The sequence below is a fragment of the Orycteropus afer genome, unplaced genomic scaffold (assembly GCF_000298275.1).
Source record: "Orycteropus afer afer isolate SDZICR_OR568_19922 unplaced genomic scaffold, OryAfe1.0 scaffold00181, whole genome shotgun sequence".
Taxonomy (NCBI): Eukaryota; Metazoa; Chordata; class Mammalia; order Tubulidentata; family Orycteropodidae; genus Orycteropus; species Orycteropus afer.
Genome location: NW_006921768.1, coordinates 2,344,980 through 2,361,694, shown reverse-complemented (window position 1 = coordinate 2,361,694; position 16,715 = coordinate 2,344,980). Strand labels below are relative to the sequence as shown.

Sequence of the window (16,715 nt, the reverse complement as noted above, 5' to 3'; positions counted from 1 at the left end):
ATAGCGACCCCTCCTTGGGTTTCCAAGGCAGTATCACTACGGAAGTAGGATTGCCCAACCTTCCTTCTGAGGAGTGGCTGGTGGGTTTGAACTGCCAGCCATCTGGTTAGCAGGCAAGTGTCTTAGCCACTAAGTCCCAGAGTTCAGTCTGCTAGGAAAGGCCAGAGTTATCTACTGACCAAAACAATCACAAAGAGCCAAGAAAGTACTGTAATATTTCTTTCTTCCTATCTTTAAATTCAATGACAAACATGAACACTCTACATAATCGAGGCTGCTTCATATATGATTTCTTATGAATTTTCATTTACTTTCTCTAAAATTCTACTTTTGGCTTAGAGTACCATGATCCTTTAAACCTCAAGGAAAGCTTTTTCCTCTCTTTTTTATAGAATGTGACCCAGAATGCTTTTCTGAGTAGGAAAACAAAACACCTTCTCCTTTCTCTAGAAACCTTAGAGCTAACCTATTCCTCTAACCATGAAAATACCTCTATTTTATGTAACTATGTTTTAAAAGATAGAGCCCAAGATTTTTAGTTTTGAATTAACAATGCCACAATTGCCAAATATTCCATTAGATCTTGTGTAGTTAAAAAAAGAATGACTTACACTCATTTCAGTTTACTGTAAGAGCAGCTAAAAATAGCACTAAAATGTTAATGAGGCAGTTTCCCTTTATTGCTTAGATAAATCAGTAAAGCATTAAAAGAAAAAAATGTTCCTATTTTCATGTATCTCTGGTTCCTAGTTACACATCCATAGACACCTTTTTCCTTTTTATTCTTTTTCCTTTACCATCTAATTTTTCTAAACTGAAAAGCAGAAAATTTAATGGTAAAATAAAGTAAGTAAACACTTACAACAATATAAATTTGTTCAATTTAAATTCTTAAAGTTGAGAAATTTAAGAAATATTTTAATATCTAAGCCATTGTGCCAATTTTGGATAGCTACAGTACCCTAAATTAGTATTTGGGTTCTATATATAGGACTTATGGGGTTGGGGGTTTATCTTACTGACAAAAAAAAAATGGGAACTTTGTTTCTAGTTTTTTTATTATTATCTTTTTAAAACAAGTAACTGAACTCACTGCTGCCAAGTTGATTCAACTCATAGAGACCCCTTCTTGGGTTTCTGAGGCGCTATCTTTATGGAGGTAGATCGCTCAACCTGCCTTCTGAGGAGTGGCTGGTGCATTTGAACCACCAGCCTTCTGGTTAGCAGTCAAATGCCTTAGGCACTATGCCACCAGAGCTCCCAAGTTGAAAATTAGTAATTAAGATGATAATAGGAAGCTCTGGTGGCATAGTGCCTAAGGCATTTGACTGCTAACCAGAAGGCTGGTGGTTCAAATCCACCCGCCACTCCTTGGAAGGAAGATTGGGCAATCTACTTCTGTAGTGATACAGCCTCGGAAACCCAAGGAGGGGTCTCTATGAGTCAAATTGACTCGGCAGCAGTGAGTTTGGTTCAGTTTTTTGGTAATGTTGAACTTGGACATTCATAGTTCAGTGGTAGGATTCTCACCCTCCACGCCAGAGACCCATGTCCAATTTCTAGCCAATGTACCTCATGTGCAGCCATCAGTCAGTGTTTTGTTTTGGTATAGTATGATGCTAAAAAAAAAGTTTCAGTGGAGCTTCCCGACTAAGACAGACTAGAAAGAAAGGCATGGCAATCTAACTCTAAAAATCAGTGAATAAAAATCCTGTGGATCACTACGGTCCAATCCCATTGTGTATGAGCTCACTATGAGTCAGGGGCTGACTCAACAGCAGTTAACAACAATGACGTTCCATTTACAAGAACATTTTCAAAATACAATAAATGTCTTTCACATCTCTCCTGTTTGAATACGTACCTCATTACATCTATAAGATTGACACCAACTCCTAGCAACTGCTATTCTATGTTGGATTACAAAATAGAATATATGTTAAAAAGAAAAACTGGTAAAATGTTTATCTGTGGCTGAAAAATCTTCTAGGGGATGGTTCAACTCTCCCAGAAAATATGGTGATTTCCTAAGGGTACAGTCCTTACATTTTAAATTTCTAGTATCAAAGATCAAGTTCCTAAATTCTATCGGCACTGATCCTATTTAGGCATATAAGCCTCCACTGGCATGCAATTACTGAGAGTTGTGGTGGCCCATTCAGGTGTAAGGCTAACAATGTGAGGGGGCTTATTAGGATTTGTAGCTCAATATGAAAATCTTGTTAAGTATGCTCAAATCAATTCCAAATCTCTGGGTGGTATCCATCAAATGAAAGAAAAAAAAAAAAAAAAAAAACACCAGTTTTGGACCTCTTAATTCCTTATTTAGAATCCTATGATTACAGCCACAAACAGGGACTAAATGCCATTTAAAAATTCTCCCATTCAGGATCTTTTGTTTTGGGGGAAAAAAAAGAAGCTGAAGAACAGGACTGGGCACTCTGAGGCCATGAGTCTCTTGTTTTCAAGGCCCCATGTGGCTGCTCACAAGGGAAGGATTAAGGATAAACTTCACCAATTAGACCCTGTATCTAAGGGGGCGGGGGGAGGGGGAGGAGAGAATGCTAAAATGTTATTTATTTTAAAAGTCATTAAAGTGCTATGTCAAATGTGATGCACAACCTGTGAGACCCAAAAGTTTTAATATTGTCTTTCTAGTTCTTTAAAGTTATCAATACTATCCATTGGAGTATGAATGTTTTACAAGTTTATAAGCTCCTGTCATTGAACAGCTGGCATGAAATGTCAAGTTTTGAGGGGTGGAGATAGTTCTGATGCCAATTAAGAAATAATGTGGATTACTATGAGAGTGTTATGCACATAAAAATAAAGTACCGTTGAACTACCGCCTCAATGATTAAAATCAAATTAAATAATAAAACTCCAAACCTGTTGTGGGGTTAATCATGTTTACTGATTAGATATGTGATACTCTACTGCTTAATTTTCTCCTTACTTAAGAGACTCCCTTTCAACATCATGAAAATAATACCAAAGTAAAGAACAAGAACAAGAGCTTCACCATTCCACAGATTAATTTTGATGATGGAGAAAACCCAGTGAGTCCGAAATAGGGGACAACTGCCAAGAAGTGCTACAAAGACAGAGGAAGAACCAGGCTGGAACTGGCCAAATTGGCTTTGACACATAAGGCCCCACATGGTGCCAAGGAAAAGGCTAAACAGTTAAATCCAATCAAAAGACCTATCAAGATTTCATTCGTTACCACTCTCCTATCTCTCATTCCTTTCTAGTGTTACAGCCACTTTCTTAGGCCTTTATTATTTCCTACCAGGAGGCCTACAATAATCTCCTTTGCCATCAGATTAATCTTCCAAATTATACACCTCAATCATGTCACTCCACTGTTTTCTTATTGTTCATGGCATCCCGATGCCCGTAGCACAAAATCCTGGCTCTCAATGCTTTCTGCAACTCTGCTTTGAGGGCAATAGCCTAATCAGAAGACTAGCTTATATTCTTGGTTTTGCTAGTAAACAGATACGTTTCCTTGGCTGAATGATTTAGTTCTTCTGAGCCACAGTTTCCTCATTGGAAAAGAGAAAGAACTAATGGGATAACAAATAGGAGATAGCAGTGAAAATGGTGAAATGCTGAACAAAGGCAGAACATTTTTACTACTCTTACAACATATTTTCTGTTACTCATCTACTGCAAATCTGATTCTCAAAATACACTTTTTGCATAACATTTCTCTGACATTTTATGCCCTGATTCTACCTCTCTTTCTCTGCTACTTTGACCAATAAAATATACATCTATTGTCTACACCCTTCGCTGAACCCCCAAAATAAGAAATAACAGTAGTTATTTGTGAAGGGCCTACAACAAGTATTTATCTAGGCGCTTCACATTGTTCTCCCATTGGCTCTGTGATCCCTTCAATTTCATAAATGAGAAGATTAAGATAAATCAAGTGAGACTCAGAGATGTAAGGTGTTCTTCCCAAGGAAACGGAACAAGTGAGGTCCAGGGGTGGCAGTGGCAGGCCAGTATAGTAGATGGGAAGCAGTGATAATTCCTGATTGTTCACTGCATTCCCTTTTGCACTTACAAATGAGAAAAATAACTCTTTATTGAACACTGTGGCAATAACATTCTCTTCAGTTGTGTATTACTGTCACTTAGGAGGAAACGAAAAAGAACAAACTCACTACTACTGAGTCAAATCAGACACATAGCCACTTCCATGGAGTTTCCAAGGCTGTAAATCTTTACCAAAGTAGATTGCGCCATCTTCCTTCCATGGAGCAGCTGGTGGGTTTGAATCATTGACCTTCTGGTTAGCACCCAAATGTCTTATCCATTACACCACCAGAGCTCCTTAGTTAGGAGGAAGAGGGCTACTAATTAAAGAGAAAGAGAGCAATTACAAGGATAAAGGCAAAATAAAGATGTGAAGATGCTTTCAGTTGTAAATTCCTCTGATAAACATAAAAGTGTGTATTTTTATTTAAGAGTTTAGATTTTATGCCATTCCATAGTTCCCAAAAGTTGTATCTGGAACCATACACTATTTCATCATTTTGATCTAACTTGACATTGATATGCAAAAAGGAATAAACTCAGGGAAACACTCTTGGAGACTGAATGGGTCACCCTGGTGGCCCAGCAGCTAAGTGCTTGGCTGCTAATGAAAATGTGAGCATTTCGAACCCACCAGCGGTTCCCTGGGAGAAAAGACCTGGAGATATGCGTATGTAAAGCACACAGCCAATGAAACCCTATGAGGCAGTTCTACTCTGTTATACAGGGTCACTATGAGTTGAAGGAGACTTGACAGCACACATCAACCACTCTTCAGTGCACCCGTCACATGGTTTTTGGACACAGCTCTTCTGGGAAAGCCAAAGCTGCCAGGCATTTCTGAAACAGTGCTTAGGGTTTCACTCATCAAATGGTTGAGAACTGTGGTTGTGACTGCATAGATCCACTCTCCCTTTCTTCCTGGGCACATAACTAAGCTACATTTTCCAGCATCCCTTGCACTGTGGTCATGTGACTGCACTTTAGCCAAATGGCATGAGCATAGAGGTGGTATGTACCATTTCTAAACATGGCCCAGAAAGCCTCCTACTCATGCTCCTGTAGACTAATGGTGACAATGTTCAGAGAAGCTCGGCAAGTTACGTGAAGATGGCACAACTGTTATCTGTACCACCAAACCCTGTGCCTCCCTCAAACCAAGTAACCCCAATATCTCACTCTAGACTATTAAATAAGAAAGAAATAAATTTCTATTGTGTTTGAGCCGATACATATTTTGGACCAACTTATTATAGCAGTTTCATCTACCCTTATGAATTCATGTGCTGCTCTGTTATTCACTGGTGCCCCAGTGCATATACCCGATGACTGCATTGAATTTACATTGCCTATCACAGTGTGCCTATCACTTAACTGTCCTTGTGCCCTGAGAGCAGGAGTAAAAGTAACATGAAGTTCAGAGCATTATTTGGAGAAGGAGCTAGCAACTTCTGCAGAGGGACAACCAATATCTATTTTAGCTTTGCAGGACATATACAGCCTCTGACACACATTTTTCTTGAGCCAAGAAAACTCAAACTCACTGTGATTGACTCAATTCCAACTCACAGTGAACCTCTTTGGGTTTTGGGGACAGTAAATCTTTACAGAAGGAGATTGTCCCATCTTCCTTCCATAGAGTGGCCAGTGGTTTTGAACGGCCAACTTTCTGGTCAGGAGTCAAATGCCTTAGGCACCACACCACCAGAGCTCCTTATTCTTCTTGAAGGCCTTACAAAAGCAGGCCAGAGCCTGATTTGGTTTATAGGCCACAGGTTTGGTCTAGAGCCCTAGTCTACATTTTTAAAAATCAAAAGAACACTTTGCAATGAGTGAAAATTACATGAAATCCAAATTTGGAAGTTATAAATAAGTAAAGTTCTACCAGAACACATCCATATTTATTCATTTACTTATTTTCTATGGCTGCTTTTACACTAGAATAAAGTTGAGCAATTGTGACAAATATATGGCCCACAAAGCCTAAAATAATGATTATTTGACACTTCACAGAAAAAGTTGTTGATCCTTGGTCTAGAACTTCCAAAAGAGAGCTCATTTGGTTTAAGTAACCACTGTCCTCTAAAGTCCAGTGAAGATACTAGATTGCTGCCTCAGGGTCACGCTAGAAGCTAAGTATCTTCACCTACCACCATTGAAGAGCATCATCCCCCAAAAGATTCTGAAGGTTAGTGCCTCGGAAGGAAGGTTGGGCAATCCTACTTCCGGAGTGATACTGCCTCGGAAACCCAAGGAGGGGTCGCTATGAGTCAGGGCTGACTCGATGGCACATAACAACAACAACAACAGTGCTGCTTCCTGAAACAGTAGGAGCAGTAATCTTCAAGGGTTACCTGGGGTGTTCTGATGAATGGGTCTAGAAAAACTGCTTTCAAATTTTTCTTTCATCAGTACACTGAGTGATTATAATAAAATGTCCACTAAACTTACTGCCATCAAATTGATCCCAACTCATAGCAGCCCCTATTGTGTTTCCAAGGCTGTAAACTGTTATGGAAGCAGATTGTCTCATTTTTCTTCTGTGGAGTGGCTGGTGGGTCCAAACCACTGACCTTCTGGTTAGCAGCCAAATGCCTTAACCACTATGCCATGAGAGCTCCTTTTAGTTGACCTGAATCCATGATGACAATCTAGATCCTCTTAGAAGCCTGATACATTATTAAATATGCTCAAAAAGCAGCTACAAGATCAATAGCTGACATACACTGTTCTTATTATTGGGCTGCTGCTATTAATAAGACACTCTCTGGGCCCTTTATTCACGATACAATTTTAATTATCAAAAATAATTCTGTAAGTCGAGTAGCCACTTCTGTAAATGAGGAAACTGAGGCTCAGTAAGAATAAGTAATTTTCCCAAGGCCAAAGACCTGACCAGTCAGAGCGTGGACTTCAGATCTACCTGAATTCAAATCTCATTCTCTTCCTATAATATGATGACATATATTATGTATTTGTACTTTATAAATTTGAAAACAGTAGCACCATGTTAATTATTTCCTACAATGCCAGATTGAAGTCTTCCTTTTGATAATTTAGTTTCAATTATATTCAAATATAACTAATATTTATTTTAGGAGCTCTGGTACCGTAGTGCCTAAGGCACTTGACTGCTAACCAGAAAGCTGGCAATTCAAACCCACCAGCCACTCCTCAGAAGGAGGGTTGGGCAATCCACTTCTGTAGTGATACCACCTCGGAAACCCAAGGAGAGGTTACTATGAGTTGGATATGACTCGATGGCACATAACAACAACAATATTTATTTTATGCCGGATGTGATGCTGAATGTTTTTCACATGTTGGTCTCTAAACTTCTCAAGTCTTGGTTTCCTCATCTCTAAAACAAGTTCAATGACAGCAGTTTCAGAGCATTACTACTGAATTAAAATGAGATGGCGCATAGGAAATGTTTAATAATGAGGGCCTACAGTAAACAATTCTAAGCTTTTTGTTGTCCTAAGTATTCTTGTTTTGTTTTTGTGTAAAATGAGGCATGTGGCAGAAAACTTCTAAAATACATTATAGCAGAGATCTCTCTGAGACACAGGTATTGATTAACTAGAAAAAGAAAAGCACCGAAACAGTCAAGCTCTTGGGTGCAGATAACTTGAAGAAATCGTCTCACAAGAGGGAAATCATGCTTGGGACATCAGTACAACACTTATTTGAAATAAAAGCTTGGGGCATGCACATTGATACTGAGGGTTGGATTATACATCGTCTATTTTAAAGAGATCATGCAATGAAAAAAAGAATCAAGACTAGTTTTCCTCACTGAAGCTGGGAGACTGAGATTTAGTTTGAAAACAGCTATTTAAAATGCATTAAACAAAAACAGGTTAGCCAGATACTATTATCCTAATTTACAGTTAACACTACTGATCTTCATTTATCCACTAAATGCTATTCTTTTCTCCTCCTTAATCAATCCTGTACTGTACCTAGGCACCTTATTTTCCCTACAACTTTTGTTATAAAACAACACAACACTTCCTTATGATGCCTCACATACCTTCTTCCCACAGCTAGAATTACATAGGAGGTGGGATAGTCTCAAACTTTTTTTAAATACATATTGCTGTAACATGCCCTAATTTTGCATTATATCAACCAGATCCTATATCCCCTTACTGAATGGCCTACTCATTGAGTTGCCTAAGCTACTGTGACTAAGCTACTTCTCAAGTATCTGTTCCCATAGAGACAGAACAGCTATCACATTGTCAGGCACTCATTTCTTTATATGCATGCAGAGTAAGGCACAGCCTCATGTTCCCCTTGACAATGCTAAGGAACACCACTCAATCTGTCCTCCAAAAAAGAAAGCTTGCCTCTGAACTTCTTTAGTACTTCTCAGCATCCTGAGGGAATGAAAGAGATCTAAGACCTTCTGATTATCTTGAGTATTAGTACTGTTTGGAAGAACCCCTGTTGAACCACACATTTTTCATATGGCATGATTATCAGATTTGTGGGTAAATTCTGCCCAAGTTCACAGTGCTTCAATGAAGAGAACATTGAATAAGCTTCCTTATATGACAGGCTACATCCTTAACAATATCTTCAAAAGTGACTCTTGCTAGGAAGTGATGCCTCCATGAAATAAGACAACAGGCTGACCACAAGCATCCATCACAAAGCAAGAAATGTTTTTGTTGTTTGCTGCTGATTTGCAGCAACCCAGTGAACAACAGGATTGGACCATCGTGATCCAATGTGTTTTGGCTGATTTTGGGAAGTCCATCGCCAGGCCTTTCTTTCTTGACCATCCTAGGTTGAAAGCTCTGCTGAAACTTGTTCAGCATCATAGCGGCATACAATCATCCACTGATGCATGGGTGGTAGCTATGCAAGTATGTTGCCTGGGTATCAAATCCATGTCTCCTGTATGCAAGCTGAGAATTCTGCCACTTTCCTCTAATAAATATTTACAAAGAAATAAAACTAAGAGTGTCTGAGGAGCTTCTGACCCTATGCTGTGCATCAACAATGCTAAACCCTGACCTCTCCAGCCCTGAGCACTCCCTGCTTTGCCCGAGGATCACTTTCTGTGTCCTTGCTTGGTCCAGGTGGATATCTACCAGGCATCTCAAATTTTTTCAAAGCCAAATTATCAACATCCAGATTAATTCTTCCCCATCTCAGCAAACATTACAGCCATTTTCTCATTTGCTCAAGACAAAAATCTGGAAGCCATCCTTTACTCCTGTTATTTGCCACCCCCCCCCACCCCAAAGTCTAAATAATTTCCAAGGCCTATTGGCTCTACCTCCAATATAATGCAGAATCCAATCAGTTCTCTCCCTCTGCACTGGTAATATAGCAGTTCATGACTAAAGTTTTCTGTCTTGATTCCCCACCTTTACTCTTGTCCCCATACAATTCATCCTCTCTGTGAGCTAATTCAATTTAGAAAAGCATTTGCTGTCAACTCTGACACATGGTGATCTCATGTATGTTACAGCAGAAGTGTGCTCTATAGGGTTTTTAGTGGGTGAGTTTTTGGAAGTAGATTACCAGGTGTTTCCTCCAAGATGCCTCTGGGTGTAGTCAAACTAACAATCACTGCACTAGCACCAGGAACTCCACATGCAGCTAAAGTAATCTAAAAATCTAAATGAGGTCTTGTTGCTTCCTCCCATGAAGTCTTCCAATAACTTCCTATGGTACCTACAATGAGACTAACCTTGACTAGGGCTGGGAAGAGCCTTTTGTAATTTGCCCTCCTTCTCCTGTATATCCTGCATATCTTTCGGCTCACTATCTCTACCACTAAGTTCAGCCACACTGGCTTCTTTGTTCCTCAAACATCAAACCCTTCCCTGATTCTGCACTTGCTGTTCCTCTCCTTAGAACATTCTTTCTTCCAGGTCATCACATGCCTGGTTTCCTTCAGGTCAATCATATCTCAAGCTCAAAGTCACCCTCATGTAAACCTTCTCCAGCCATGCTTTCTGCATTGCCTTCTTCCCCACCCTCTCTGTGAACATATCAGCCTGTATTTACCTGCTTACTGATTGTCTGTCTCCCCTACCATACTAGAAGCTCTGGGACAGCAGGGATCTTGACTGTTCTGGCTACCACTATGGACTTCATGTTTAGAACAGCTGTGTTTAGAACAAGCAGATGCCCAGTATTTATTTGTAGCATTTAGATGAAACAATAAAGCAGCCTGGAAGAACAGGGGCAAGCTAAGCAGACCCCAGTTTAAATACTGACACTGTGTGACACTGGAAAAACTATACAACTTCCTTAAGCTGAACTTTTGTCATGCGTAGAATGAGAACAATATTATTTATTTAAGCGAATAGTTATACTGTTTAAATGATGTAACAAGGTATGCAAAACACTTAGGGTTTGACACATGGTAGGTAGTCAGAAAATTCATTTCCTACTCTAACGTGAAAGGAGTCAAAATTATTTTTGTAAAGCAAGATGCCATAATATATATAATGCTTGTCAACTACTGGTTACTTCTCTGAATTGGAAGCTTTTTATTGGTACACATACACACACACACTCATACGGGTACGTATACATTCACATGCTCTCCAATCCAATCTTTTTCTATGTGATAGTCCTAATTATGGTTTCATTTTTTTTGAGTTACTGTTATAATTGTTTGCTTAAAAAAATCAATTAACCAATCAGCCAATTATAAGTACAATTTTATGAGGCTTTCATTTAAAACAATTCTGAGGACTAGATGGAAAAATCAGTCACTATCAACTTATAAATAAAGGGCTTCTATTTCAATATCTCAAATTGTCCACCTTTAAAGGATACAATTTGGCTTCTGGAAATTATACGTGATAGAACTTTTTATTTCATGCCTAGCATGAGAAAATGAGACTAACAGAAACTATTTGATAAAGCCTCAAAATACAATGGCTGACCTTTTAAAATCAAATAACTCCAGGTATTTGTAATGTATTATTTAGTGAGTGTCTTGTTTAGAGATTGTTGAGAATCTAAGTGAAGAATTCTAAGAATCAGGCATTTGTAAGTTAGGTGCGAATTCCAGTGTGTAAACCAGTAACTTATGGTGAAAGATTGATACCAGGTTAGTAGGTCATGGGGCATCCAGCACCTTACTCTAAGCTGGCCCTTTTCAATGGCTAACAAAGCATTGATTGAGACAACTCTCCTGGCATCCATTTGGATTCATCAGAATGTGATGGGTTCTGGCCCTTAGTAAGAGTTTTCAAAGACTTAAAACTTCTTGATGGTTTTCAAAAGCTGGTTTTCTGTGTGCTTATCCTTCTTACTGCCTGGTGAATCCCAGGAGCCAGCTCTCTTCTTAGGAGTTAGTTGTAGAGACATAATGGCTCCATTAAAGAGATCTCTTTTAGATTCTTCCTACTAACTACATGTTGAAATTTCAGATGTTAATCGTAGTGTTATTTGTTTTCTACTAAGTTTCAACAGAAAGAGGGGTAGTGATGGTATTGATAGAAACAACAGTACAAAAATAACATAGCTCATATTTATTGAATCATTGCCATGTGGCAGCCACATAATAGATACTTTCTTTGAATGATTAGTTTTGTGGCCTTATTTTTTATAATTTGCATTTTTGTTCATTGTTTTCTACTTTTAGAGTGCTTGCTTAACAATAAAATGGAGTATATTGGGTTTTACAGATATCTTATCTTTGAGGAGAAATTCAAATGATAGAATATTATTGCTCTTACAAATGCTCAGGTGCATTTTTCACTGTTTTTTGATTTAGTGTATTTTTAGGGTTAGAAAGATAGCTGGACCACGAAGTTCAAATGATAATTCTCCCACTTTCATCTCTAGACTGCACCCACACAGCAGACACTCAAAATATAGTTATTGAAATAAATATCTCTTGAAAGAATGGATCCTTGACCAAATTTGTAATGAGTATGTACACATTTTATGGGTCTCAATTTTAACACTTAATTGTGATCAACACTTAGCATCACTAAGACATAATACTTTCATTCCTAAGGATCTAAACCATTGGCTTCCAGTACCTAAGATGTGCAATATAATTTTTTTTAACATTAAAAATATGCAAATACCATATTCATAAGGTAACTCCAGAAATCACTGATAGTCATTTTAAATAGTGTGATTTTTTGGTATATTACTTAGTGATTTAAAAAGCCTATATTTGAAATCACCAAGTAATATACCAAAAGAATGTCCTAGGTTTTGGGAAACTCAAATGCATCACAATGAAACTGAAGCTCTACTCGTAGACAGTGATCTGCAATATTATCCTTCACTCACAGTGCAGTATTATGCCTCACCTACAATACCAAGGAGCTCTGGTAGCATAGTGCCTAAAGCACTTGACTGCTAACCAGAAGGCTGGCGGTTCAAACCCACCAGCCACTCCTTGGAAGGAAGATGGGGCAATCTACTTCTGTAGTGATACTGCCTCAGAAACCCAAGAAGGGGTCTCTATGGGTCGGGTCCGACTCGACGGCATGTAACAACAACAACAACAATACCAAGGTAAGTACTGAAACAACTCTAACATGGGCTTATTGGTCTTATCACTGCTATTGCCACTCAGAGGCCCAATCCTGCATACTGTTCAAATAAATTTAGCCCTTATAGAAAAGGAACTTCTTATGCCCTTCCTAACAGGTGCTTTGAAAATAAAATACCAACAATGCTAATCACTGATGACAATACCAAGTGAAATAATTGCTCCACTGAATGTTTTCCGGACTAAAGTGAATAGGATAGGGACAAATAAAAAAGTACAACCCAAAATATTTTTCTATGCCTCCTATGTATTTTATCCCAGAATAGCATTCAATCACTTTTATTCTTTGGGATTTGAAAGTGTATAGTATTTATTATTTATATTCTTATTTTCAAGGACCTAAAATAATCTTTTCTTTTTTTTATTTACATGTTTATGTCTTACATATATGTTTTATGTAATTATGTTTAAAACGTTGTATTATACAATATCAAAATTATAGAAATAAATCAAGTTATTTTTCCCTTTAGATCTTAAAATTATTATTTTTCCCTTTAGATCTTAAAATTATTATTTAAAGCTTATATCCATTTGGACACAAACACACACACCAAAAAAAAATCAATTCTAGGCATATTCACTATTAAGAAATTAAAAACTGATGCCTTTTGGTACTCACCCTCCCATATCTGTTGGCATAGGACCCAGTAAGTAAGGAATGGAAAACAATGATCGTCTCATCCAAATCCCAGATGAACACCCTCTACAAAGGAAAAAATACACCAATGTATCTCTGTCTTGATTGAGAAATCTGTCATTTCAGTTCGTTTCAACATTAAAAGGGATGCCTTAAAATGGGAGACGAATTTTAAAAATCTGATTTTTTTTTTTTACTTTTCTTTTGGGAATATTGTTTCAAAGAGTACCTCCCAGGTTTTTTCCAGAAAATACCTCAGACAAGGTGTAAGAGGATAACTGTTTTAGTAACATCAGTATGAATATAGGAAAAAGGTAATAAAATATGTCCTTTCTACTTCTGTAGTAGAATCTCATCTTAGTTCTAGAGAAATAAAAAAGAAAAATATTCTGTACTTCTGTTCTTGTGAAACAGGGATAGGCAAATAATCAATTAAAACTCATTAAGATGACCTTTTCTTCATCTTGATTTCTATTCATTAAGAAGTATGAAAACAACTAGTCTTATGTTTTATACCCTTCTCAAGCTAAGTATTAAAAAGTTACACATTAAAAACTGAAAGTTTACATCATCTCTTCACCTTATGTTATATATTGGGCTGTTATCACATGGATAATATATATATTGTTTTGGCCAGGTTTTTAATAACTTCAGCAGACATATCCCGTCATGCTCTTAGACACAATCTTAGTGTGCTTAGAATCGAACTTGAAAGAACGTATTTTCAAAAGATCTTTGAGACATCACCAGAAGCCTCCCAAACCCACTTTCTTCCTTTGTCCCGTTCTCACTCCCTGCAGTCCACACTCATACACATAGATCCTGCTGGAAAAAACTCATCTTTCTGGCCAAGATAATCATGTTTTGTACCATCAGATTTCACTTTGGCAAAAAGCAGAAACCTAATTGCAGTGCATTCAACTCAATGCAATCTACCACTCTTTAATGTTTTATTTAAGCCCTCCTGCTTTTGAACTCCACCAAAACATGTCTCAAAGGTGATTACCATTTCATTTTAGAACATTTAAGGTTTTTCTTTCTCAATATACACAAGAGTGTCTTTGATTTCAAGGTGAATTTTATAAAGCAGTTTTAGTACTACACTTAATTGAAATGGTAATTACATAGAGTAGGATAAGTTCAAGCAGAATTACATAATTTACTATATTTCCTTAGAGATAAAGAAACCAATGCTTTTAGTTACTATGAAAGAGAATAAATAATTGCTTTACCATGTAATTAATATGGGAGAGAGAAAAAGAATGCTTTGCCTATAATTAATATGGTAGACAATGCAGTAACAAAAGCATGTGAATACCTTGATCACTGTTATTTACATAACCAAAAATCAAACCTACTGCCATTGAGTCCATTCTGACACAGACCCTACAGAACAGAGAACTGCCTGCCGCACAGGGTTTCTAAGACTGTCTCATCTGTTTTCTGCAGAGCAGCTGGTGGGTTTCAACCACTGATATTCCAGTTTGCAGCCAAGTGCTTTAACCACAGTGGCACCAGGGCTTCTTGCTCCTTACTTCCAAACCAAACTCACTGTGGTCAAGTGGGATCTGACTCATAGGACCCCTCCTTGGGTTTCCGAGGCAGTATTACTACGGAAGTAGATTGCCCCACCTTCCTTCTGAAGAGTGGCTGGTGGGTTTGAACCACCAGCCTCCTGGTTAGCAGTCAAATGTCTTACGCATTATGCTACCAGAGGTATATAAAACCACCACTGAGTTGGTAAGAGACCTTGCTATTTACTTGGAGCATTGGCAATGACATACCTCAAGATCAGAATCAGGAGGAGGTGAGGGATTATTGTTTCTTCGGCCCCGTCCACGTGATTTTCCATCTGAACCTCGACGTAATCGATCTGAATCTGAATCTTTAATGGGTGTTGATGGACTGTGGATTGTACTGTACTCTGTAGAAAAGACAGGGAGGACTTTCATAGTTTAGTTCTTCCATCATAGGCCAAGATTAACCTTGTTTTAATTCCGAGGGAAGTTTGAAGAGTAAAGTTCGTTTCATTCTGTTTAAGTGCCACAGTATCTTTTACTTGCATTGTTACATAATTTATGAGATATATGATTCTAACATTTGTTCTGAAACAATGTGTGATAGGAACAACCAAAATATAATTGGGAGTAGGAGGCAATAGGTTGTACAACATTGTCATTGCGGAAGATTTTCTGTGTGGTTTTCTGTGATTAGACAATGCTCTCTCCATCCCCACCCTCCACCCCTAACCTCAGCTTCTCTCCTTCATTCCGCAAATAGTACCCAGCCACAATGAGAGATTTATTCACTGTTTGCCTCAGCAGCCAGTCTCCCAACTATAAAAAGGCTTCTAGCTCGTGGAGAGGAAAAGAAAAACCAGTTCAGAGGCAGGGAAGTTCAGAGTTTTCTTTGAAAAATTTAAAGACCATTTTCTGCTCTCCTTATCTTGCAACTCTCTTGTTCTCACATAAACATGGGAGAATGTGATGGGTGCTGTACACAGAATATGTAGAACTCATCACAGTCTCTTCCTGTGTCTAAGTCTTTTTGAACCAAAACTCCAAAACCAGGCAGCACATTAAAATTACTCAGATAATTCAAAGTCAGAGAAATCACTGAGATAATTATTTAGAAACCAAAAAATAATTAAAGAACAATCCCCAAATTGTTCATAGGAATGGCCAGGCAATGAACACAAGCCATTTACTCTCATCCCTTAAATATGTCTCCCTCACCCCCCATGGGCCCTTAGCATAGTTCACACATCAGACAACTCCACCTTCTCTAAATTCCAGATGTGCCAGTGCACTTGTTTTCCCCGCAGAGCTCTTTCCCACATTTCTCTACGGTCTATGGGTTGGAATCAGTCAATTTAATTGGAGGAATAGGCATCTATTTGGCATGATCATTCACACTCTGGTATTGACCTTACATTTCACCAGACAGAAAAATATGGAGAACAATTAAAGACCTGGTAGCATCAATGTATTCTGTGATTAAAGTGTCAAACCATGTGGTATTAGTATGACCTCCTAGCTTAAGTGCTTCTCCAAAATTTTGAGTCAAGAGTCAATAGGATTTCGATAGAGTAAATTCCATTTATGAAACACATGAAACTGTCCTATACCTCTTTTTAAACTTAAAACCAAATAATGTCCTATCATTATTAGATGAAACTTTTGCCTGTCCTCTGCTACAGCAAGATGGCAAACTTCCTCATATAAACTGGTCACACAATCCTCATATCCAGAAACTACCATGCTGACTTGTAAGTATAAGAGTCAATTAGAGTCAGTCAGTTCAAAACAAATCCACTCACTGTGTCAATTAATTTAGTTACTCGGGATGCTATTTTGGTCCTCTAGTGTAGCTCGTATGGTAGAATTTTGCAAGACCAACGACTTTTTCATTGCAAACACCTTTTTTCAACAACACAAACGGAGGCTGTACACGTGGACTTCACCAGATGGAACACACAGG

The 16,715-nt window shown here is 38.1% G+C and overlaps 1 protein-coding gene across 1 annotated transcript in view; it reads right to left on the bottom strand.

Annotated features, from left to right (window-relative positions):
- EYA1 (EYA transcriptional coactivator and phosphatase 1) overlaps positions 1-16,715 on the bottom strand; it is a 218,485-nt gene that overhangs the window by 73,892 nt on the left and 127,878 nt on the right. Inside the window, exons 9-10 of the mRNA XM_007947336.2 lie at positions 15,020-15,159; positions 13,218-13,301 (exon numbers count right to left, since the gene is read on the bottom strand). Of these exons, the coding sequence (XP_007945527.1) occupies positions 13,218-13,301; positions 15,020-15,159 (224 nt within the window). The remainder of the gene's footprint in view (positions 1-13,217; positions 13,302-15,019; positions 15,160-16,715) is intronic.